This window comes from Meriones unguiculatus, chromosome 8 (genome assembly GCF_030254825.1).
Source record: "Meriones unguiculatus strain TT.TT164.6M chromosome 8, Bangor_MerUng_6.1, whole genome shotgun sequence".
Lineage (NCBI taxonomy): Eukaryota > Metazoa > Chordata > Mammalia > Rodentia > Muridae > Meriones > Meriones unguiculatus.
Window position 1 is genome coordinate 113,200,218 of NC_083356.1, and position 27,119 is coordinate 113,227,336.

Consider the following 27,119-nt stretch of genomic DNA (forward strand, 5'->3'; position numbering starts at 1 on the left):
GACTACTTGACAAAATGCAAGAGACCACATCTAATCAACAGCAGCCAGCTACCAACCAGCCACCTATTGGAGCTCTAGCATTTATATGGCCTCTGAAAAGTCCCTAGAATTTCAAATGTCGCACACTCACGGAAACTTTCTGAAGCTGGCAAAACCATGCCCCTGCCAGAGCGCCAGGAAATCATAGTCAGCTGTTCCGACATAGCCTCATAAACCCTACTTCTGGGATTAAAATGAAAACATACTCTTATAATCTTTCTATGTTTTTTTTTTTCTCTTTTGTTTGTTTGGTTTTCAAGACAGGTTTTCTCTGTGTAGCCTTGGCTGTCCTGGACTCACAGAGATCCACTTGCCTCAGCCTCCTGGAGTGATTATAGGCCTGCACCACCACACAGGCTCTGTGTGTTTTTAAAGAAACCAAAGCTCCAAAATTCCACTACAACTATTCACATGGTATAGAGTGTTCATCCTCCCAAGAAATGGCTACTAAACGGGGCAGGGGTTGGGGTGGGAGGATGACATTATAGGACTCCTTGTTAATGAGGTTGAGAGACTGAAGAAATCTCAGGCTACATCTGTGATAATAACTTTTACTTTTTTCTTGCCCTTCCTTCCTTCCTTCCTTCCTTCCTTCCTTCCTTCCTTCCTTCCTTCCTTCCTTCCTTCCTTCTTTCTTTCTTTCTTTCTTTTCTTTCTCCAAGTGCTTTCTTTCTTTCTAATAACAAGTGTTAGTATTGAAGGAGTGTACCACCACTCCCAGCAAACTTCTTTTTGTCCAAAGAGTCTCTATCTGAAACCTTACCACCTGTAAGGCACGGGTAAGAGGACTGTGAATTTGAAGGCAATCTGTGCTACACCATTGAACTATGTCTCAAACAAATTAAAAAAAAAACCAAATTAAAAATCTATAGCCTTTTATGTTTATTTGAAGTTGAGTTTTTGTGTATAAGCATCTTTTGACCTAGCACATAGTAATAATAATATCTCAGCAATTCACACACCATGTAGAATAGTTTAATGAGTCACATGGCCTTATATTTATGTATATGACTAGCACTTTTCTCCTTACAGAGTAATTTCCTTCCACCAAGTTTCTAAATTCCTCGATTTATACACTTGTCCTTGTGTCCTCCTCTCCCGTTATCCTCAGCTCGTATCCACCCACGCAGTGATTCAGCCAAGCAAAGGAACAAGCACACGTGCTGCTCATGCTGCTCAGCATCTCGTTAGTTAACTCCATTTGGGGGGGAGTGGTAGAAGGAGGGTTTCTTTATATAGTTCTGGCTTTCCTGGGACTCTTTCTCTGTAGACCAGGCTGGCCTTGAACTGGCAGATCTGCCTGCCTCTGCCTCCTGAGTGCTGGGATTAAAGGCGTGCGCCACCGTGTCTGGCACAGGTTAATTCTTATAGTCCATTGCTCTGCCATGCCAAGCTTAGATGTGCATTGTTTATTCTGCACGGCTTCACTTTCCTCAGGACCGATCCTTGCCCTAGTCCTCCCTCTAAATTCTATGCTACAAAACTGAGCCTCATTTGATCACACAGATGTTGCCACCATTTCTACTTTTTTAGTTCAAATTTGTAATTACTCTACTTGGTCTCTCCCACATCGTTGAGCCCTCCTTGATCTGCGTTAATCTTCTGCTGTGGAGTGATGGAACTACACAATCTCAAGTTTCTCGATGTTCTAGCTTCTAGATTTTCCATAAGCTAAGCCTGCAATGAAACCCCACCTTCTGCATAGCACCAATTCTAAAACAAAATATCGGTTTTCTAAGTGTCCTCGCTGCTCTGAGCTCCTAAGCAGTGGCTGTGGGCATCAGCAGTAAGTAGTGAGTCATGCTCTGCCTTACAGACATATTTTTTCATATGTCTGCTACCTACTCTCAATTTCCTGACTTGTTTCCTTAAATCAGTGCACATGCTTCTTCTTCAGCCCCTCGAACTCTACTTCCTTTCAGTCCTAGAACTAGACTCACAAATTATATTCTCAATCATTTTGGTTTTGGCTTAATTCGGGTAGACCATTACAGCCAGGAGCCATATAACATGGGTCAGTTTCGCATACTATCGTCTACTGCTGTCTTTAAATATTTAAGAAGAGAAAGTACTAAGGAAATTGGTATCAGTGGCTATGATTGGTTAGTCTGAATGTACACGGTCCATCAGACACTTACATTATGCCTAGAGTTTTAAATACGTTCTCTCCACTGGCATCAAAGTAGCACAGTGACCACTCAGCCACATAAATAGCACAATGTGTTTCAGTACAAAACAAATAAGAATTGTTTTCTGCTTTTCGTTGACTTTTTTTCCCCCAGCAATCTGTAACTGTTTTCCATGTCATTGACAGGCCAAACAAAGGGCTTGCCATGTGATTGTTTCTCTGAAAATAGTGAGTTCTGTAGCAAGTGCCTAGTGAGTGCATGTATGTGCTTGGCTGACTGGCATGGGCTACACATTTTCACTCAGTTCCCTACTATTGACAGGAGGCAGTCATACAACTTTCTCAGCAGAGACATGAGGACACCGATTTAGGCTCCTCTGACTTATTCTGCCACACCATGCACCCCAAAGAAGTGGGGGCTTTGCTAGTCTTGCTCCCTACCAAGGCCTACGGCACGGCACTCGCTATTCGTTAACTGAGTGAGTGAATGAGAGGATAAAAATGTACTTTCCGTTAAATCCTGAATAGTTTGAAATGCTTAGCATTTTAAGGTACACAGCAGTGCTGTGCTCTCTGAAGAACAGGCACAAAAAGGAGACACAGATATGCTCGAGGTTTGTTTTTTTTTAAGATTTATTTTCAGTGTGTGTGTGTGTGCGCGCACACGCTCTTTGTGAGTGCAGAGCCTGAGGGTGCCAGAAGAGACCAGATGTCCTGGATTAGAGCTACCTGACCAGAGTGCTGGGAACGAACCCTGGATCCTCTGTGAGAACAGTAGCAAGTGCTCTAACTACCGAGGGCGTCCCTCTGGCCCCACACACCTACCTACTCTTTAAAAGTTTATACTCAAGTTTAACTCACCAGTGCTCATTCTGGAGTTATACGGTCAGCAAAGTGTTTACTTTACTTTTGTGCTATTTTTATTGTGTGTGGTTTACTTTTCTCAGCACTGGTGATACAACCCAGAGCCTTGCACATATTAGGCAAACATCCTCCCACTGAGGTCCTTCCTGTCAGTGGTGTGTTCCACCTTATAAGACAAAGCAAGGGGGAATTAACATACATTTAAAGTGTGTTTTTAATTTTATTACATCATTCGTGAGTGTGTGTGTGTGTGTGTGTGTGCATGAACACACAAGTATACCAAAGCACCAGTGTGGTTTGAGGACAATCTGCAGGAGTTGGTCCTTCTACCACATGAGTCTCTAGAACTGAGCTCAGGTTGTCAGGCTTGTTGGCAAACTCCTTTACCCACTGAGCCATCTTCAAGGCACGTGCAGTATAGACTTTTTAGTAGGCTATATGAATTTAAAGTGAACTGATGAAAAAAGTTCCTCTGATAGGCTAGGGTCAGATAGAAGGGGAGGAGGACTTCCCCTATCATTAGACCAGGGGAGGGGCATAGGAGAAGAAGAGGGAGGGATTGGGAGCAATTGGGGGAGGGGGCTATAGCTGGGATACAAAGTGAATAAACTGTAATTAATAAAAATAAAATTTAAATTAAAAAAAAGAGTTCCTCTGAGAAAGAATTCAACAGTGTGGAAAAGGTGGTTAACCAGTGCTTAGATAGTTGAAGTGTAGACTTAGAGTAGGTCCCAGAACACAAGTATTAGCTTCAATATAAATACATATATATGTGTGTAAATTTAGTCACATGTATCATATATACTCATGTATATATATTCACATGTATATATATGTATATATATATGTATACATATATACATATATATATATTCACATGATCACACACAACACATTTGTGCATCCGCTCCCAAAGGCTTTTTTCATAATTGGTTTATTGATCTATTGTTAAACCAACACTAAATAAATACACACATGAGCAGCCACTCGGGACGCTGTTCAGCCAGTTGGGATGCCTGCCTTCAGTGGAAACTGTAAAACTTGTTGGCCTCTCAGGGGTTTGGCACATGCCTCAAGGATGGATAAACTATCTGCTATCAGGTATTTGTGATGACAAAGACTTAGACCCTTTAGATCATGGGTGAAGGTAACATTAAAACGTTCGTCCTGTAGCTGGGAACGTGGCTACGAATCACACAAACTTAATATTTTAGTGCCTCACCTATAAAAATGACGAGGAACTTAAACAGATGTCTAAGCACTTGTGAGTAGTTCCCAGTGGGATGAAGACAGATGACCGTTGCAGCCGGGAACCTACATACCTACAGGTTGTCAGAAACAAGGACAGAGAAGACGCATTGCTAAATGATGCCTGTGGCTGATGGAAGCTGGGATGTAGGCAGCTTTCAACTGTGAAAAAACAGTCAGTCCCCCTTTCAAATTTATATGTAATTCCCTCCATAAGAATGCCAGCTCAACTGGTTTTTATGTAGAAGATGAGAAGAAAAATAGAAACTGGTATGCTGGACAATTATGATGTATTCATATATTCACCATTATTCCTCAAAAATTTCCTTCAATGCGCACATGAAACAGCATCTACACTGGTTTCAGATAAAAACAACATATTTCAAACAAACTTCATACCCATCAAAGGTGACATGAAATTTTGTGTAGCTAGATTACTGCTATTATTGAAATTAAAATCCAAATTTCCTGACTTTGAGTAGGCAGCTTAAACATGAGTAATAATATAACCATAGAGCTGCCTCTGAAAACACTGGTTTTGAAGAGCAGCGCAGTACAACCCTCAAGCTGTTGACAAACCAGAGGGAGCCATGTTCAGCTCCTCCATAATGCCCACACTTCCACCGTGGCTCAAGAAGCTCAGCTTCTTGGTCTGTGAAGTGTGTCAGACATTCCTACCCTGGCTGTTTGCAGCGTGGAGTTTGGAGGGTGGGGCTCAAGGTCTTTGTATGTCACTCACAATGGCCTAGGACTTCACACATGTTTCCACACATCTGTCTTGTGAGAGAAAGTCACTTAGAACCCAAGGCAATTGCTGAGAAAACTAAGGGTCAGTCAGAAAGGAAGAAAGCTGTAAAGAGAAGTTTTCAATTGCTTCTGCTTCTGTGAGATTTTGTTCCTACTTGTAATTTCATTCAAAAATAACACTTAGCCTGTCAGTTAAGAAATAACGTGCATGCTATGTCATTATGTACTGACTAGCTAGAGTGTCACTGTTTTGTTGTTGTTGTTGTTGTTTTGTTTTTAAGACAGGATATTTTATAAGTGAGTATACACCATGTGTGTCTTTCTGTTTCTGGGATACCTCACTCAGGATGATCTTTTCTAGTTCCCACCAATGGCCTAAAATTTTCTTGATTTCCTTGTTTTTACTTGCTGACTAGTATTCCATTGTGTAAATGTACCACAATTTCTATATCCATTCCTCAGTTGAGGGACATCTGGGTTGTTTGCAGATTTTGGCTATTTTGAATAAAGCTGCTAAGAACAGGGTTGAGCAAAAGACATGAACTCAGTGGCTGGCTCTTTGATCACCTCCCCCTGATGGGGGAGCAGCCTTGCCAGGCCACAGAGGAAGACCATGCAGCCAGTCCTGATGAGAACTGATAGGCTAAGTTCAGATGGAAGGGGAGGAGGATCTCCTCTATCAGTGGACTCAGGGGAGGGGCATGGGAGGAGAAGAGGGAGAGAGAATGAAATTGGGAAGAGATGAGGGAGGGGGCTACAGCTGGGATATAAAGTGAATAAATTGTAATAAATTAAAAAATATATTAAAAAATGAAAGAAGAAAGCATGTTTTATATAGCCTACACTAGCCTTGAACTCACTGTTCTCCTGCCTTAGCCACCTGAGTGCTGAGATTTCAGAGGTATGTGGTCATGCCAAGGTTTGTTTTTGGCTCTGCGTATGTGTATTTAGAGACAGCAATTCCACCGATACACTGCACTATTTTTATGGCTCTGATCGACTTTTTTTTAAAATTATACTTTATTTACTTTGTATCCCCCCTCCAGTTCCCTCCCTCCTCCCCTCCCAACCCCTCCCTTCCTCCCCCTTCTCCACACACTCCCCTCCCCAAGTCCACTGGTAGGAGAGGGTTTCTTTTTCTTCCTTCTGATCCTAGTCTGTTAGGTCTCATCAGGAGTGGTTGCATTGTCTTCCTCTGTGGCCTGGTAAGACTGCTTCCCCCTCAGAGGGCCTCTGAAAGGCTCTGCCCTGCAAACTATCAAAGCAGATGTTGAGACTTATGCCAAACTTTGAGGCAGAATGCAGGGAATCTTATGAAAGAAGTGGGAAATAATAGTTACATCTGGAGAGGACAGGAGGTCCACAAGGAGAGCAACAGAACCAAAAAATTTGAGCACAGGGGTCTTTTCTGAGACTGATACTCCAACCAAGTACCATGCATGGAGATAACCTAGAACCCCTGCACAGATGTAGCCCATGGCAGTTCAGTGTCCAAGTAGGTTCCATAGTAATGGGAACAGGGACTGCTTCTGGCTCTGATCAACTTTAAATCTACTTTATCTTTCACAGAATCATTTTGATCTAAGAAATTAAATGCAGCATTTTTGAGAAGTTTTACAGGTTATAATGAAGATCACAGTATACGTCTTTGATCTCTTATTACAAAAGCTTTACTTGAGACAGCCTAGTAAAATCATAAGCAATGACAGGTGTTAATCCAAATTCCCTTTGGGGCTAGTTCATCCTTCGATCCATAAAATTCTTATCAAACGTAACCAACAAGTATAATGACTAGCCTGGCAGAGTTTCTAGCTGAGGGAAAGAAAGAACACTTTTCTGTTGTTTCAAAAATGTCCAAAATATTAATGCTGTGCTTACTCCTATTACTCCTGACTCTACTACTGTAAGGCCATATTGCTGAACATCTAATTCATTACTTCCTGTTCAAAACTGCCCAATGACGCAGATAATTGTTTTATCTGAGAACCAACTGAAGCTCAAGAGAGATTAAGTAGCTTTTCTAATGTGACAGAACTGCTCAGTGACCATCAGTCCTTTATTCTTTGGGTTCTAAAGGCTACATTTTGTGAGTGTGCTACGCCCTTTTACTAGACACATAATTTTTCTAAGCTCAAGACAGAATAGGCTAAAAACAAGAGGATGACAAAATGAACAGTATAGTCCGGACACGCTTAAAAACTGAGAAGAGTGGCCTGACTAACACGCGTGATAGAAGAGGTGTCCGTCTGTGCAGTGTGAAGGCTGACATTGCTGGTGAAGTTGTCAAGGTATGGAAACTAGCTGCAGGCTCCTGGGCACACCTGTGAGTGATTATCTGAGACGGTTAGTCTCGGCTGACATCGGTGATGGGTTATCAAGGTTAGGTTAACTGAGGCAGGAAGACTTAACTAACACTTGTTGGGCTGGGGTCCCAGGCTGCATAAAAGCTAGAAAGCCGCCTAAGAACCAGCATTCCCTGCTCTCTGCTGCCTGACTGAAGATGCGTGTGACCAGCTCCTCATGCTCCCGTTACGGTGTTTCCCCAGCCTGTGCTCCCAAAGTGAGCAAAACTAAACCCTTCCTCAAGGTGGGTATTTTGTTGAAGTAGTGAAGTAGTGAAACAAATCATGAGCGAGTATAACAACTGTTCTTATGACAATTGTGACAGCATCCTACTGCTGACCTAGAACTCTTCAAAACTACCAGAGCCCGTGCTTACATGCTTGGAAAAAGTGCAGGTAGTTCAGTCTCACTTGCTACGTGAGATTTCTGGCAGTAAATGCCCTTGGCAACCTGAGCTCAGGCTTCAGAACCCATGGAAAGTGAACTGACCCTGCAAGCTTTCCTCTGACCTCCATGTGTGTGCTGAGGCGTGCTCATACCCCCCCCACATCATGAACAAACAGATATGCACACTAATAATAAATAAACAAACAATTTAAAAGATATAAGACTCACAAAAAAGACTAAAAATAATTGTTCCCTTTGGGTTGTGCAAGTAAGCAGCTATATTGAACTGAGGTCCGGTAATTAGGTTTAACCACCCCTCAGAGCTTTCATCCATGTATCAACTGTGCAAGGCAAGACAGCACCCTGTGCCCCGGAAAGTCAAAGGCACGTCAGTGACTCAGCACATCGGCAGATGGGAGTAGCTAATCTTACTTGCTTGGCTAATTGTATATGCCTGATTATTGTTATCTTAATGATTAAGAGCTCTAATTGTTTCAGGTAAGTACACGGAGCTTCTAATAGATATATTCCAACATTACCCAAGCCATAATTATTAGGTAAACACACCTTTTAAAAAGAAGTATGATGAGCTGACTCTTAAAAGGATCTAGTAAATTGAGTTTTAATGCCTCTCATACATGTGACTCCATTACTGACGCGTGAGTTCCAGGAATGCCATGAATATTTAATATGAAATTAGAACGAGAACTCTCTCATCTTCAATACCCTGAGTAGTATGTTCCCTCTGACCCTCTCATCCCTCCCCTTCCTCCCCAAGCACTCAGCGTCTGTAACCTTAACTCAATATTCTTTCTTATTATCACATCCTACTTTTCCATCCAATAAATCATTAGTTCCACCAATGACACAACTATGCAGACCTTCTCATTTCTATCCCTTGTGTGTCTCTGGGGGGCAGGGTTACTTACCCACATGCATGTGTAGGTTTAGAAACTTGTTTTTATTTTGTTGTTGCTTTATTTTCAGCTCTTTGGAGAAAAGATTTAGAGTAGGTGATCATATTGTATTTTTCCCAGATTACTTTACATCACAGTTTGAAATCATTTATCTAAGGAAGTAGGGCTTTTTTTTAAAATAAAGAATTCAAAACTTAAGTTTTTCAGATTTTTCATGATGCAAAATACAGAGCTATAGTTCTACAGACAATGAAGAAATTCCAGACTCTTGCTCCCATACAGAAAAAAGTAACAATAAACATGAAACAATTATTTTTTTATAGAAAGCAGGTTGTATGTATGGGAAAAGAATTCCAGGAAGAATGTCAAACTAATTTAGAATCAAGGAACTGAACCAGATGCCTACAATGAAGTCATTACCATGCAATATAGGAACAGTACGCCTGGATTGATAGGCGTGTTAATAATTACCAAGCTATTGGGAATATATGGGACAGAATCTTATCAGACTCATTCAGAGAACAGCACAACAGCTGGAATGCAATGAAGGGAAGTTGTGTGTGTGTGTGTGTGTGTGTGCGCTTGCCAACAATTCACAGAAGCCAGAAGTAGTTGTTTGTACAGTTTCCTAGAATTAAAGAGTAAACCAAAAAGACAGTACAAGATCCACTCCAAAATAATTTCTCTCACAATCATTAAGATCTAGGTATAGAAAAATGTCACGAACAAGCCAATCAAATGCACTATTTGGCAAAAGTGTGCAATGGTAAATGGTTTTAGTATGAAACAGACATGTTTGGTTTTCAGTATTAATTTCCAAGTTGCTATCCTTTTTCTGATAGGTTATGGGGATGGGTAGGGACGGTTTTGGAAAAATTACTGAATTAAATGTTTATTTTACAATTCAAAGAAATAGAAAAGGAACCACAGCCCATGTTTGTCCAGGCACAAGGTAGCTAAGATAGAAGGCAAGTACACAATCATTGGCTGTGACTATTTGACAGCATCGGACCCTGGAGCAACCACATTTTGAAAGAAAGTACAGCGTACTCAGTTTCCAGCATTTTACCAACAACACTTCGGAATCCGATGCGAATGATTTAAAGACAGCAAAAGAAATAAAAGTGGTCACCAAACAATATGTATTCAGGCTTCCAGTTGCTGCAAAAGCTCAAGAACCCCCCAAAGCACCACGACCAAACCTGCCTGCACCCGCAGCCACTACTCTCCTCACCTGCAATGTTAACCTCAGGGCATGTCTGCACCAAAGCAAGGAAGCCCACACAGGTCCTCTGCCACTAACATTCACCTCATGAATTGACTGAGAACATTTCCTGTGTGCTGTGCATCCAAGATCAATTTAACTGATGTCTATAAAATCATGATGCAGGTATTCTAACGCCATAGCATCACCACTTGTGGGAACTTTGAAAGGCAAAAGCAGGTACAACCCTTCTGCCATAAGCACAAGGGGTGTAATGACCCTCATCTTCCTTCAGTGGTGACCGCTCCAGGCATTTTCCTCTCCCAGGACTCTAAGCTTGCTTCTATGGCTTTGGAGGAAGAAAGGGTACAACCGATACCCAAAATACACACAAAAGCTCCTTAAACAAACAAACAAAAATCCCTCCCTCCCTAACTTGCAATAAAACGGGCTGACTCTATGATCCATTTCTTTTGAACATTACTAGGTGACAAAAAGAATGACAGTTTCAAAAGAATTTTATTTAGAACATTAAGTATCAATTGCAGCAGATGCGTTCACCACTCCACCAACCTGTTATCCACAGTGGAATAAAATTTCCCAGCTGGTGCGATCCATACACCTTTCTAGAGAAGGGCTTTTTTCTGAGTCTTAAGGTAAGAGCAATAATACATGGGCCAAGAAGACGACTTTCAGTCTATGCACAAGTCATTACTGTTCCATGTCAACTAAAATCCAAAGGCAAAACCACAGCTTTCCTTTTTACAGTATTTTAAGTCTAGACAATATTTTTTTTTTTTCAATGCAGTTTATTCAGGAACCTTGAACAATCATCTGACCCTGGGTAAAGCCAGCCCACAGCTTAAATAGCCTCTGGGTAGCCAACCCAGGCGTGCCACGGGGGCAATGCAGATAGGTCCACATACATGGAAGCAAGCCAGATCCTCGGCCTTAGCCAAATGTGGAGTTGTTCATGACAGAGAGTAGACAATAATTTTTAAAACATGTTTAGATATGCAAATACGAAACAGATGAATAGTTAGGGACATTGAACATAATTTATTTTTTCTCTCATTTATCTAATTGTGGAGTTTTTATTACATCATTAAAATCCCCACTGTTAATAACTTTTAAGGAGTCTTTTTAAATAATAATCACAAAGAAAGTATAGAAGTCTTCCTTCAAAATAAATTCCCATTAAAATAAATAAGTATAGCCTCAATACTGTACGAAACAGGCTCTCGCATAGCCAGGGTACAATAAGGAATTTACTTGTAGTTCTTCTGTGAGGATAGCAAATAAAACAGTGAGAGTGTTTTGACGTTGCAGGTTTATGTGAGGAAGAATGTTATGGGAAGAGCAATGACCTTTAATAGACCCCTCTGTTTACACTTCAGATGCACTGGCTTTCCAGCTATTGCACCTTCAGTAGCTTACCACAAATTAGTCCCTCTGTGCAGTGGAGACAGACTGCTATCTGGGATGTTGAGTAGATGTATTCTAAGTCAAGAAGCTTTGCAGACTGTAAAACTATCAGGGAGATGCGTCACTTTGAGGCCCTTTAGATTCGCCTTCGAACTCAGGCAGTTTTCTTCTGAAACTACCTTGCCCTGAGCTTAGAGGTGACTTTGTCCTTTATGTCCTAAATGTACTTCAAAATGTATTCTTAATATGTTCTTTATTTCGTACTGTCTATATTAAGAGTGCAGCTGGCATTTGCTTTGAATCAGTGGCTGCAACTGAAGACCTAGACTGGAAGTATTTTCAGCTATCTCTAGGCTCCAGTGTCCTTTATTGGCTGAGTGGAACAGGAACTCTGGGATAGTTACCAAGTGAAATTACCTGTGGTAGAATTGAAGATGAGCCACTTTAGCTCAATCATTTGTGGAGTTCTTCTTGGCTGAAATGTGATGGTGAGTGGGTCTCTGGCATTAATTCTGGAAAACCCTTCATCACTAAGGGCAAGTGAGTAATGTTGAGAGTCGATAATGGTGAGAGAATGCATGGTCTCTACTGTGCTTTAGGAAGCACGCTGTGCCCAAGCCTGCCTGTCACTACTGGAGCTGGTCTTTGCACGTGCTGAAATGTATTTTCAGCAGAAAATTGCTACGTGGAAAATGAACAGAATTCTTAAATTCTGCCAACACCCAAAATAGAAAAAAAAAAAGAAATTGGCAAGATTAAGCATAACTAAACATAATTATTTTTCCTCCTCTTCTTTGTTTTTTTTAATCAAGTCTCAGCTTAAGTATAATTGCCAACAAATTATCTAATAAAGATCCTATAGACTAAGAAAGAAAGGACTGACTCATTTAAAAGACAAAATGAGAACAATGTGCACGTGGTGCTGGAATACGTCAGTTTTTCATGAGAAGCCTTATCATAGATAATTACATCTGGAATTGGTATATGATGGACTGTAAGTTAGAGCTTATGACAGCTGAATTATGAATGTAACATCACCACAGTCAAACACCTATTACATAACTATGTCTTCTAGAACCTCCCGAAGCCATAGCAGAGAAGGAACAAGCCTGAAATCTTTGAAGTTTCTCATTAACTCCAGCAACAAAGCCAGAGATCGAACTTCCATTGTGTGTACTTCAAGGAAGTGAAGGCGAGGCTGAGGAATCACATCTGAACCACCACAAAAAGCCACACTCACTGATTCTACACTTAGAATACATAAGATACTTAAGGTCAAGGAAGGTTGTTGATAAGCAGAAGCAAAGACAGCAAGAACAGAAGATGAGGTCCAACTAGTAGAGGAGAGTTGGCCAAAACCTCTTTGAAAGAATTGAGGGAGAAAAGCCAAATAATTTCAAGGTTGTATGTTTCTGTAGTTAGAAGAATGAGCATATCATTTACAGCAGTGGTTCTCAACTTTCCTAAACCTGCATCCCTTTCATACAGTTCCTCACGTTGCAGTGACCCCCAACCATAAAATAATTTTTGTTGCTACTTTATAACTGTAATTTTGCTATGAATCGTGAGGTAAATATCGTGAGGGTCTTCGCTGGCCCCTTTGAAAAGGTCATTCAACCCCCAGAGGGCCTGCATCCCAAAAGTTGATAGCCACTGATTTATTGAACTGCTGGGGTGAGAATTGAGTTGCTTCCCAAGAGGGACAGTTCCATCAGCCTTGTGACACAGCCCTCTAATATTAGTATTTGACACAGAAGACTTGCAAGTTTGAGGCCAGACTGGACTGACAGAAAGACAACGTGTCAATGAAAAATACATAAATGAAATAAAAAGACCAGTCATTCATTTTCAGAAGGCCTTCGCTTTCTATAGATAGTTATAATTGTTAGGTTCACCAATCAAGAAAATGGGAATGGGAAAACCACCTAAATGAGACACATAATCCTAAGATAGTTCTAATATAGAATGGATATAACATTTTAAATGGTCTTCTTACTTTTTTGTGTTTTTATGTATGTGGTATTATGTGGGATTTGGTGCATGTGTGTGGTACATGTTTATGCTGGCACAGTAGCCTGTGCCTAGGCCAGAAGTGATGTCAGATGTCCTACCCTGCAGCAAGCGCATGCTCTGATTGTTCCCCTGAGACTGTCGGTCTTTTACTGACCTTGGTTTGGTGACACAGTCCTGTGATCTCGGTACTTGGGAATCTGACCTTGGAGTTAGGCTGGCAGCCAGCAGGCTCTGAGGACGCGTCTGTCTCCAGGCCTCACCATGCTGGATTTGCAGGAGTGTGCACGCCTACTAGCCTGGCTTTGAGCAGAGGTGCCGGGGGGTCAGTCAAGAGTAAATACTTGGTAGCGTGAGTAATGAGTTAGGATCCTCAGCACCCACATGAAACCACAGTTTTGGAGGGCAAGAGACAGAGATAGGCACGTGCCTAGGGTTCAGTGGCCCAGGTAGTAAATTCATGAGCTTCAACTTTTGAGACTATGACTCAAAACATATGATGGAAAATGAAAGACAAAACACTTATATCTCTAAGGGTGATTATTTTAAAACTGGGCTTTATTATAACTGTCCTAATTCTCTTTTGCATTGTCAATTCATAGATATTCTTTTCCTTGTTTATTTTTGAGACTGTATTTTAATTGCAGCATTTCTCCCCTCTCTTTCCATTCTCCAAGGCCTCACATATACAAGGAAGGCAATACATACTTTTATGTGAAAAATAAGATTCTGAAAATTATTTTTCGTAGTAATACAAATTGCTACCTGAGAATACAGGAAATAGAAAGTGAAAATTCCCTCCCTTAACCTCACAAAGTATTTCCTTTTAGTACTATTGTTAAGTCTGTATTGTAATTGCATTAAAATCAGATTTTCAATATATTGCCCTTTGATGATGCTAAGTTGGGTAATTTTATTTTATAACTAGCACTGTCCCCGTGCCAACTAATTCTAAATAACATAAAGTCATGCAGCTATGATTCAGAGGCACATGTGGATATAGACGTAGCATCGCGAATGCAGCATCTTCCTGAATGTTAGGGAAGATCCGAAGGGACAATCCATAGACTGGGAGGGGATGGTGGGATCTTCTCAGTTGGAACACATACTTTCGGATGGGCTTTTCCTTCTACCTCTGGCTTCCAGTGGTCATCTCCTGAGCCTTTGCAGAATATATTCTTCAATCTCAAGATCTCTAGAATATTTGTGTCACAGAAGTAACAGCAACAACTTCAGAACTTGAGATGGTATTCAGATTGACTTATCAAGCCATGTTCTAATATCTCTAAAATTTGGTTTTGTTTTAACTTCCCTTGTTGGTTTGGCTAATTTAAAAGATTCTAAAGAGTCTTATGCTCTCAGATGCTCTCATCCTCCATAAAAAAAAATTCATTTTTAGCTCCTGGTAATTTCTGTGCCTGGAGTTTCTTAGTTGGACTCTCTGAAAGTTCTGTGTAGAAATGATGACAAGATAGAAAAATCCCAAGCCTTGAAGGCTTGTTTCTGAGAAATCCCCATAAAAAAAAAAAGACACTTGAAAGCCATACTTCTGAATAAATTATCCAGCTTGGTTAGATCCCATTCCTGACCTCCATTCCTAGACCCAGCAGCTGCCTCATGTCCACTAGGTTGATAGTTTGGTGGAGTTGACCATCAATTTGAAGCAGTTAAAGAGCTGTTAACACATTTTTAAGTCTTGAACTTGAATCATTTGAAGTATACCAGACAGCCGAGGAGGGTGTCATTCATGCCTATTACCAGGCAAAGACAAAAATGAATGTCTAGTTATTTCATGGATTTACACCAGTGTTCCTTCAAATGACCACCTGCGATACTTAGTAACCTCTAATGGTTTTGAGGAAAATGGAGTGTTCTGAAGCTTCCTCACCTGAGGTTTAGGAAGACGAGCAGGTTCCTTGAAGGGACTCAGGAAGTGAACCTCCATCAAGGAGTCATAGCCTACTTCCGCGTCTGTTCCTAACTCTATCCATTTAAAACAGTTACTACCAGCCAAGCAGCATTTCTGGGCACCGTAGCTTAGTTACAACTTTAAAATCTAATACCAAGAAGGTTCTGAGGTAGACATTCCTGCATCAAGGTGAAATACATTGAACTTTTAATACATGTGCATTCTTTGGCTCCTCGCTACCAGCTTCATTATCAAAATACATAATGTCGAATCTGTCTCATGTAAGTCTCCCATTAGCACAGTGGAGAGCAAACATCTATTTTATCCTGCAGAGAGCAATGAGTTCTCTAAAATGGTGGTAAGTTTTACAACAAACGTGAGGATTTTAAAAGTGCATTTAAATTAACTAGCTTATCAGCATTTAACACCTAATTGGTAAATGATTTGGAATGAATAGTAAAAGTTTAGTTTCAACCTCACTTTTAAACACTTAAAATTAGAAAACCAAAAATGGTCAGTCATATGCTTAATAGAACAGTAGATGTAAAAAGTAAATAAATAAATAAATGCTTCTATTCCTTGGCCAGAATTAATTTTGCCATGGGTTTAGGAGTTTAAGCTTATATTGTTGTAATTTTTTTTCACCCAAACACACTCATCTCTGCTATATAGATTACATTTCCTTTGAGGATTTGGGACTAGGGACCAAATGATAAATATTTACTGAATTAAAGTATATAGTATAAGTAAATAAAACATTCTAGGGTGGGTGGCAGGGAGGTGTTAGGGTAACATGTCAAACCAAAGGTCCAATTAGACAGGAAGAGCTTTTGAAATGTAAGTGAGTTTTGTCTTTCAGTTTAAATTGAAATTGGTAGGAATGACGGAGACTGATTCATACCAACGTGCCAGTCTAGACAAACTCTTAAAAAGTTGGCTTAGAAGAATCACTTCAAGGAATCAAAGAAAGACACCCCTGCCAGAATATAGGCTGGAGATGATGTATGAAAGGAAGTCAGAACAAATGGAGTGAAATTAAAAATGAGCCAGCAGAGGGTTTCAGAGATGTCTCTAAAGAATTTTTTTTTTTAAAGGAGTACTTGGCGTTCTTTCTCCGTACTATTAAAATAACATTGCTGGTCAAACACAAGTCTGTTAGGAATATGCTTATTGCTTCTATTCATTTTAATATTTTTATAGATAACAGTAGGAAGCTTATTTTAAAAACAGTTCTTAAGAACTCAAATTCTGTTCTATGAAAATTGCATTTACCAACAAAGACAGTTGAAACAATACTGTAAGGGAGAGTTTACAGCAATTCTACAGCTGTGTACACACATCTGACAGGCTCTGAGGCCTTACACTTTTTCTTCCACTAGTGATCTGATCTTTGGGGGCTGTTTATGACTGCTTAACCGGATTTAAAAAACAGTCGAGCTATTCCTTAATAATCAACACAAGGACTTCAGCTTTCTCAGCTGCAGCCAGGGAAAAGGCATTGGAAATCTTCAGGCTGTACTCGGTAGTAGTAACTGTGCAAGGCATTTTCTCAGACTTCAATATTCTCCTTTAAAAAAGGAAAAAACAAAGCCCAAGGAGATGAAGTATACACCCAATGTCCTCACCACTGCCAAAGCTGGAATTCAAGCCAGGCCTGCTTCACGCCAGGATCTCTATGACATACTGTGCCCTTTACTGGCGTTTTCATCTCCTTTAAGCCAAAACAACAACAACAAAAAACAGATACCAATCTAGCCAATGCTCACTCTATCATCTTTATGATTGTTAACACTTGTTATATTTTAAACTCCAGGTATAAGGTGAGTGTGTGTGATATTATTCAAAAATCAATAAAACCCATCATCCTCTCAAAATAAAGTTGAGTTTTTTTTATTGTTCCCCCTGCATTTTATTTTCGCTTAATTTAAATATTATATCACTTCATTTGAATGCTTACAATATAACACCCGATGGCATTACCAAGACTCAGGATTTGCCTTTCCTCAGCTTTTCCACTTGAGTGCACAATTTGCATATACAGGCTGAATAATTATGAACATGTAACTCAATCAATTACATGGTGGTGATCCTTAAAAGCAGGTTACATCATCTGTCTTTAAATCTTTCCTCGTGGTTTGACATACATCCATGCATAAAAATAAATGCTGAAGGAAAAACAAGCAAGCAAGCAAGCAAACAAACAAAAAAACAGATGTCTCTGATATTTCTTAGAAATTAGTATCAGAAAACTCTTGAGTGGTCTTCAAACACTGGGCTTGGGGTTTTCACTGTAATGAATAGTGATAAGGTAAAATAATCTCTGAGCAGTCAATGAAGACTGGATCAGGTTAAAATATCATTGCTGAGGAAGATGAGAAAATTCAGAAAGAGAGCTGTCATGTATACTTATTTGAATACAGTTGATTTGAAATCCTTGGAGGTGACTGTCATCTCCTTGTCTCGTATAACATCTTACTCAGATAGTAAAGTTCCTAGAAAAATCCTCAGTGTCTCCCTGGAGCCTCAGTTCATGATGTTGTCTTTTGACTACACTGTCATTCGCTTTGAAAAACAGCAGGATTGCCATTAAAACATTCATTTGTGTAAATCTATTAACACAGCAAGTAAATCTCCACTATTACCCACTGTTGCTGCAAAGCTTTACATTAGCTCTGAGCAAGGAGATTCCTGAGAAATCATCCAGAATTTCTGGGAGTCCTTTGTGTTGGAATGAAAACACGTGTTCTAGCTAGAATTATAAAGATAGGGCTTTTCAGGTCCTGTTAAGTGACTTGGCTTCAGTTAGAAAGTCCTGTCGTCTTCACAAGCCACTCTCGCAGACTCACTTGCATTTTCCAAGTGTTAGGAATCCCAGTTCCCTGGCGTCGCTGGACTTACTGTCAAGATGGAAAGGAGTTGGCATGATCGTGACTGCTGTAGCTCACAAGCTTCATTTTTAGAACCCCAAGGCATATACTAATATCCTTTCATTTTAAGTCATATTTCTAAGATTATTTAGGAGTAAAGTTGTCAAGAGAATTCCAACTTTCCCCCAAATTGGCTTGGCAGTAAATTCAATAAATCCCCTTCCAAATAATTTTATGTTATATTTCCAGTCACCATTTTAGATGTCGATTAAGCTTTTAAAGTCTTCGGTACTTACCTAAATCTTCACTTAGCTTCGGACCTCTCCTAGTTCAATCATGTTTAATAGGCCTCAGGCCCATTAAATATAATTGTAACCATGCAGCCTCTGCCTAACAGTAAGTGGAACAGAATGGATGCCACACACTTTAATATTCACGAAGTCTGGCCTAGGCTGGCTTTTTACTGGAAGACTGTGTCCAGCTCCGGGCTCAAAATGCAGAGAGATTGAGGAGAGTTTAGAAAGAGTTCACCAAAACCCTTAGTGGTTCTGGAAATGGGTACGAGAGGTAGAAAACAGCAACATGGAATTGTACTCCGATAGGTGAAAAACAACTTTTATTGATGAGAGTAAGTAAAGATTTATTGTCAGAGAATTTCTAGTCCAATCTGGCATAAGAAACTTTTTTTTTTAATCTGAAGTTATTAGACTTGAAACTGAAGACCAGATGTAATTACTTATCTCTGAGGTGCATAGAGTGGGGCCAGTCTCGGGGAGATGAGATGATTTATGTCTTTGGGTACCAGTGTGAGACTGGGCGAGCAGTATTTTCTAAATGTTTTCTCCTAACTGGAGTTCTAATTCTGCGTATTAATCAGTTTTCTGTTGCTGTGAGTAGAGATTCCCTTTCTTCCGTGGCTTTAAAGTGACTGCTCAGCCTTGTTGAATTGGGCCTGAGGTAAGGTAAGACATCATAGTAAGGACTTATCTCCTGATATCTGAGCATTACCCAAATAGCCCTACTTCCTTCCAGGAGGTTCTGTTTCTGAAAGGTTCCATTATATCTCAGCAGTGCCAAAGACTAACGGTCAAGATCTGAGTATGCTGGGCTATTTAGAGACGTTTAACATCAAAACCATAACATACCCATAGCCAAATATACAGTCTTATGTCTGCTGAAAGACAAACAATATTCAAGAAAATCCACATGAGATGGAATAAATTACAAAAGGCAGCTCTGTCATTTATTGCTACATTAAGATGCTTTATGTGTGACTCCTGATAAAGCTGTAAGGACCTCACCAGTTGACTGTAGGTTAAAGAAGAAGAAAAGGTAACTGTATTCACTGTAAGAACAGAAAATGGCACTCTCAGATATAACCTCAGAGAAACTTGCTAAGCTCAGTTAGAAGAAGAACTGAAAATACAGGAAGAAAAGCAGTTTCTTCAAAAGTGTCTCAAGTTTCTGGCTGGAGAAGACATAGAGAAAAGGTGACATTGTCTTTGATGACTCCCTAAACCCAGATCTTCTGCGCCTGGGGTCTTGTTGCTCTCATCTGACTGCTCGGAGGAGTTATTCCTGAAATCAGGTTCGCTGGTTCTCCTTCGTCTTCAATAGGCACATTTACTCTTAGACTTTTGTATTCCTGTAATTTGGGGTTAAACTGATTTGCTGATCAATGCCAAGGGTAATCTGTTTCATTGAGCATCTACTGGGGGAAATTGTAGTTTATTTGTTGGGAAAAACTGAGGGCATGGTTTGTTGATATGGGAATCAATCAATCAGGTGTCTATTTTCTCTGTGAGGTTAGAAAATGAAACAACCAGTGAACAAATGAAACAACTGGACAGACACGGTAAAATAACACCCTGTTCTACTGTTACATTCTGATGTATGGCAGTATGAAGAATGCATATATATATATATATACTAAAATCTGAAATCAAGCTGTTCTTTTAGATACTCTTTCATAGTTTTCTGTTTGTGCTAATACCTATAATGGTAAATAATAATAGAACAAAAACTATGCCTTTTATTTAGTGATGGTTGCAACTCACTAATATCACAGTGAAAAAAGTTTTGATCTGGTCTTAAAGACAGCTTTTTGCCCAGTAAACACTGTAAGCCAGGTTAGCCAGGTACACGGCATATAGTTCAGGACAGCTGGAACTTCTTTTATTTATTCATTTATTTATTGACCATAAAGAATCATTTTCAGGGATTTGGATCTTAAGTGGAATTAATGCTATATGATTCTAAGACTCTGCAATCATTTTATGGGCTGTTTCAGGGAATTGAAGAGAATCTTTTGGATTTTTCTCCCCAGTATTGAAAGCTGCATCATTTTTTGTTTGCTTAAGCTTACTGCTTTTAAGGACCAGAAGAAGCTGCTGTTTTCCTCAGAGGGAGTGCATTACAGGTAAACATATGGTTGTAACTAAGGATCATTGGACAGGACAGAAATTTCCAGGACAACAGTGAGCATGGAGTGCCTATGGGGCTTGTAATGAATCTTAAGTGAGGTATGCAAAGGCTGAGCTCTAGAATACATCAATTAACAATGATCATTAATATTAGTTTTGTGCCTTTTAAGGCATATTTGTGTTAAATCATTTGGTCATTGAACTAGCCCGTGGAGTGGGAAAGCTGCACGATATCATATCTGTCTGATATGTGATAAATGAAACTTGGATATGTCTCTTATCCGGGATTTTATGACTAATAGAGGCTTGTAGCCAAGTTTGATAGAGTTTATGGTTCTCTCGTTATTTGTTTGTTTGAGGAATCTGACTTCAAGGCTTTTCCTCAGTAAATCCAGATACTGAGACACTGAAATGTCTTAAATTTAGGGCTTTTGTGATAGAATCTATCACCTGTTCTAAACGTGGTTCGCATACACAGATGCCATGACTATATACAGCCGTCTTTCTGTAAAGAAGGATGAAGACAGAGATAGCTGATACCTCCAAGGTGACACAGCTCCGTGTAAGATGCTACTCACCCCTAACTTATCTCCAATGGCACTTATGACCACAAGAAGGGGCAAGGTCAACAAGGGGAATAGGGAGTTAGTGGTTGGAAAGGCTCTTAAGAGCAAGCTTCCTAGATCACCACTAAATCTCTGCCTGGGGTATCAAACATAGTTTCTCATCTGCTAAAGTAAGCAGCCTAGACAAGCTTGCCTAAACACTGGCTTTGCCTGCTCGCAAGAACCGAGAGTCTAGTCTGTGCAATGGAAAGCCAATGTTCAAGGCTAGGGGCAGGCTATAGAGAAAACATTGACTCTGGAGTCAGAACTGTCTGACCTTGTGTTTGGAATCCACCGTCTCTAGTAGAATAATGCCACAAAAGCCACTTCACCTCTCTCACACTCTTCTTTTGTGTAAGATCTATATTGAGCATTCAAGAAATATCAGTTGCTGTGTGAGTTTCAAGTGAGAGCTCCAGAGAGCAGGCACATAGCCTTACTATGTTATATCGCAGTAACGCTTGAATATCTCGGACAGTTAATGTCTGGAGGTTTGAAGGAGCTAATGAGTCAAGCTGGACAGTATTCTATCAGGAAGCAAATTTGGTAGTATAAGGAAATGTCTGCTATTATAAACAAGGAAGGTATGGATTGAAAATTGCAGTTAACTCATTTACACATTGAAAAGACTCATTGCATTCACAAACATTTATTTGTAAGCTATAAGCATGTGCAAATCATTTGTACCTCTTACTCAAGTACATAGAAGTTAATAGTTACTGGGGTGATATATTTGAAGATGATTTTAAAATGATTAAATGATTTTAAAACCATTAAACTTTAATGGTTAAGGATCAAATTATAATGCTGTGCTCTCACCAGAAATAACTTACTTGTTCCCATTTTCTGTATGTAGGCACAATTATAAATATTTTATGAAAAAGTTTCTTTCTTTTTGTATGTTTCTCTAATTAGGATGATGCCAGAGAAGCCAAAACTATTTTATTCTGACATTCCTGGAACAGATCATTCACAACTTACAAATAGACAGATTACTTTTCCTTTAGTCAAACTTCTTTTTGTCCTCTTTTGTTTATTGACACACACATGCACACACACCCACACACACACAAACCTGAGATTTGCAGGGTTACAAATTAATGACCTCTCCTGGTCTACTTATACATTCAGGGGCTGCCATTAAATGTAAGATGAAAATCACTCCAGTCAGTAAGTAAGCAATGTTTGTGTATTACAGTCCATAGTTCTTTATCGAGACTAATAATGCAGTTTTGCTTTTCACAGGAAATGAAAACTAAAACCTCGACAAATGGATGCAACCATTCGGAATGGCTCTCAAATGGGCAGTACTGAAAATTGATCTGGTTCCCTGTCAATTGCATTATTCAGAGATGACATCAGCAGCAAGGCTGCAGCTAATGCTGGCGTGTTGCCCATCCCATCCCATAAATAAAATCACATTCTGCAAAAACATAATGATCTCCTGGGCTGCAACTTGAACCTTAAAACCTAATTAAGCAACTTCTTCCCAGCCTCATCAATAAGGCCTGAGCCAGGTTCCACATAAGCACCCAGAAAGCAACGCTAGTAAAACGTGGCACGCCAAGTGATGAGCAGTGTGTCAGTTCAGAACAATGGTTCTCAACCTGTGGGCCTCAACCCCTTTGATAGGAAGATCCTTTCATAGGGGTCGCCTAAAATCATCATGAAACACAGATATTTACGTTATGATTTATAACAGCAGTAAAATTACAGTTTTGAAATGTAAAATAATGAAAAATGGAAAAAAAATGAAAATAATGTTATGGTTGTGGTGACCACAACATGAGGAACTCTATTAAAGGTTACAGCATTAGAAAGGTTGAGAACCACTTCTAGAAAGGTCTAGAAGAACGGTAGGCTGTTGGTTGAGACAGTTCATATACTATTTATTATTGATTTTCAGCTAACTGAAACTTATCATGAATGCTGTGTTCTGTGGACCGTATTAGACAGCCTGATCCCATCGCATCGATAGGAAAGGCATCAAGCCTCCTTACCTGGGGTGTTGTGCTCATTGAGAATCACGAGGGAGGCTGGTGTCGGTCTTCTTTTCCTGATCTGAAAACAGCAAAGGCCCAGCTAACGTCAGTGCAAAAATCAGACACTGCCCTTCATTGGCTCTACAGCTTACAAAACCGCACACCTTCTTTTTCCCTAACAAATGCAAACTTCCAGAAGGGACACAGTGTATGCTCACCGTGTTGAACACAGAAAGCTAGCTAGAACTGCCAGATATTAATAACCCTTTCTTTGGCCACAAAGCTACGTTTCCAAAGGAAAAAAAATAGTTGAATATCATAAAGACATGCAACTGAAATTATCATACTGCAAAATCCGTGGATGGCTTGCTTATCTAAGTGTCTGTGGCTAAGCCTCATGACACTGGCAATGATGTCAGCGTCTCTTGCCCTCATCCAAATGGGGTGAAAGGAACTCAGGAGCCTCAGATCTCGACAGGGTGCTCTAGTTTAATCGGCAGTGTAAGCCTCAGATTTCAATTACTACGGTGGACTTTACTTCTAGTTTAATATTTAGATCAAACTGGCAGACCTTATCAAACATGCAGATCATACAAGACTGTGCTTCAGTTCCTTCAGGCATGCTAGCTGGACTCAGTGGGTTGCATGAATAAAAGGGAGAGAACCTGAACTGAGAGGGAATGATAATAGGTGTCAACAGAATGGGAGAGGAGGTGGGTGAGATATGATGAAGATATAGATGTGTGTGAAATTCTAAATAGATAAGTAAAAGTTACTCAAGAGTGTAGCAAAAAAAAAAAAAAAAAAAAAAAAAAAAAAAAAAAAAAAAAAAAAAAAACCATTTAATTTAAACTAAGATTTGGTGGATTTACTCTCTTCTTAAAGGACCTTCAGGAGCATATTGTTATTAGACCTTCTTGCGTCAGATAGCTTTTATCCATTCAGTGTATTGGTTCAGTTAAATTCCCAGACTATTTGTCGATAGGTTAAAGGATAAAGTGGATGAACAATGTTCAAGATGGAAGCAACGTTCAGGTCAGTGAACAGACACTGTATTTTCCTGGCCTGAATCTGGGTGGCCTGCTGGCAAAGCATCATACAGAGTAAGACTCAAGAATCATGCTGGTGTTAAGACTTTGTATCAGGAAGTTTTATAGAAGAAGTTGGAAGGATAGAAGGACACGAAAGGGGACAGGAGCTCCACAAGGAGACAAACAAATGAAACAAATCTGGGACCAGGGAGGTCCTTCAGAGACTGATGCATCAACCAAGGACCGTTAGTCCATGGGCAGCTCAGTCTCCATGTGGGTTCCCTAGTAAAGGAATACTGGCTGTATCTGTCATGAACTCAGTTGTCTGCTCTTTGATCACCTCCTCCTGGCACGACAACCTTGCCAGGTCACAGAGGAAGAGGATACAGGCATTCCTGTTGAGATTTGATAGGCTAGGGACAGATAGTAGGGGAGGAGGACTCCCCGTTTCAGTGGACTAGAAGAGGGGAATAGGGAGAGAGGGAGGAAGGGCAGAACTGGGAGGAGATTAGAGAGGGGGGCTATAATAAAGCATAAAATGAATACATTGTAAAAAAATTGTACATATATATATAGAGAGAAAGAGATAGAGAGGGAGAGAGAGAGAGAGAGACTTTGCATCAGCTATTTGGAAGAGGATTCAGGGATCTTCTGGGCTTTAAGTGATTAATGAATTAGATCGAGATTCTCATAACTTCTTTAGCTTATTCCTGAACTACTCCACATTTGTTTTTGTGCCACAGAACATCTTTCAAGTGGGTCCATTGCACCCAGAATCTAAATAACTACGAACAGTTAGAAACCAATACCAGACATAAAAAAGAAATCTGGGAAAAGGTACAGTGGCATTTCTGATTGCCGATGCTCATATATAACGGGCAATAGATAACAAAAAACACGGTTTAGGATGCATAATAAAACCAGATTAAAAATATGAAGCCTGTAATAATAAATTACCCTGGAATCTAGTGCTTTAACTTTTACATTTCTTTTTATTTTATAAACAACAAAATAAAAGATTGCTAATTTTTTTTTTTTTGGTAAAGTTTTCAAAGCTTCTCTAAATGTTGAAACTTACTTTAAGAAGCAAAAGCCAGCACATATGGCTCTAACCCAGAATCTCTAATTCATTGGTGTTAATTTTATATAAAATGAAGCGCTGCTAACATTTTAGCCAATTGTTCCCAGGTGCAACCCAGACACAAGTGTAAAAGGAAACTCATTTCTCCTGCTAAAAGTAACAAAATTAGGCAAATGTAGAACGCAAGGAAGGGACAGTTCACCTGAAGGCATGCATGCCCTCACTGCCTAGTCCCTGGGAACTGCACCCCACCCACTCCCCCTTACCTGCTCTGCTGCCTCAGGAGCAATCTGACTCTGGAATAAGGGCACAGCAAACTGTATCTTTTTGGGGCTGTTGGGCTCCATGCTAACGATGAGAACTGGGACTGAGCGGTGAAGTGCTCAAAAAGACACAGTCCAAGTGGAATCCGGAGTGGTTCCCGAGGCACCCTTCACCAAGCCACACACAGTGCTTCGCAGTAAATCTCTGTAATTCCAGTGTGAGCAAATGAAGATGTCGAGGTTTGAGCAGCTCCCTTCTTCAACATCCAGTGATGCCTGGCTGGCCTGATGCTCCACCAATCCTTTGGATCCTCCCAACACAATATGGAAAGGAAGAATAAGCTAATTGTGTCCCTGCTCACTAATACGCATGCCAAGCTTTCACTCAGCGGCTAATTGAAATTGCAATGCTAGCCTTGAAGGACCCGCTGCCCTGGGATTTAAAGGAAAGGCTCTATCCACTGTGCATTACTAACCGGCTGCTCGAAAGTGCAGTGTAAGCTCCCTCTGAGCATTACAGGGATGGGTCATTCATTATTGATGAACAGCAAGAAGGAAGTTTTTAGAGTTGGGGGCAGGGTCTGGGTATAGCATCATGTCATTTCTTTGTAGCAGCTTACAAGCTGGAGACACCTCTGCTGTCTCACACTCAACCACCAGCACATCGATGAACGGCTATTGACAGTAAGCCACAACTAATAATATCAGCTGTGTCTGTGCTTCAAGATCCAGGTAGGTTAGCACTGTCCCCAGGCTGCAAAGATCTTAGTTCAAGTTCCACTGGTAATAAGCTCTGTGGCCTCAGGCAAATCATAGCATATGTCTAGGCCCCCGCACTTTCAATGGAAAAAAATGGGGGGGGGTTAGATTAGATGACCTTTAAGCTCCCATTCTGTTCTAACATTCTATAATTGTAGCTCATGGTTTTCACTTGAGTGGAAACTATCGAGCAGCTAAATTTAGCAGGCAGCTTGGAAGTCACTGCTGTTTCAATGGCCTTTATTTTAGATCCTGATGGAGCCAGTTACATCTTCTGACTTGGAAGAATCCAGAAATGAGTGGAAAACATTAACGGAAACCCAATGATGTCTGATGTCAATTATGGAGTTGTTTGCAAAGATGAAGATTTGAGGAATAACCTAAGAAGGACCATCTTCAGACAGGGCATGAGTCAAGCAGCTGTGTTCACCACACTGGCCTGCCTGATCAACTCAAGTAATCTCAAACCAAAGACAGCTATCCCCAGACAGCCTGCGCCCACATTGTTCCTGCTTATTGAAGAAAGCCTGACAAATGAGCCTGTCTCAATGGAAGAATGAACTTGAGTCCTCTAGTCTTCCATTTTAAAGGTGTTATCTGATGGCTACTATATTTTAGATTCATTAAATGCATTTTGACACAATTGGAGTTAAGTCCCCTACATTTCAAAGGTCTCTTTCTGTAACAGAAATACACCCCTTGATTTAATTTTTACTGTTCCTATCAAAGTATATAGAGTGATATGCATTACTCAAGTAATTTTCTATATATGCTAGAGGAAAAAGCAAATGGAGATACTGATGGGAAAGCAATTTTTGGGTGAGAATAATGCTGGCCAGCAAGAAATCTTGTGAAGAATCCATCTCCACAGAGAGAAAGGAAACTTA

The 27,119-nt window shown here is 40.1% G+C and overlaps 1 protein-coding gene across 1 annotated transcript in view; it reads right to left on the minus strand.

The window, feature by feature from the left end:
- Ppp1r1c (protein phosphatase 1 regulatory inhibitor subunit 1C) overlaps window positions 1-25,920 on the minus strand; it is a 100,038-nt gene extending 74,118 nt beyond the window's left edge. The window contains exons 1-2 of the mRNA XM_060390605.1: window positions 25,477-25,920; window positions 23,117-23,177 (exon numbers count right to left, since the gene is read on the minus strand). Of these exons, the coding sequence (XP_060246588.1) occupies window positions 23,117-23,177; window positions 25,477-25,557 (142 nt within the window). The 5' untranslated portion in view covers window positions 25,558-25,920. The remainder of the gene's footprint in view (window positions 1-23,116; window positions 23,178-25,476) is intronic.
- Window positions 25,921-27,119: the final 1,199 nt, after the last annotated feature.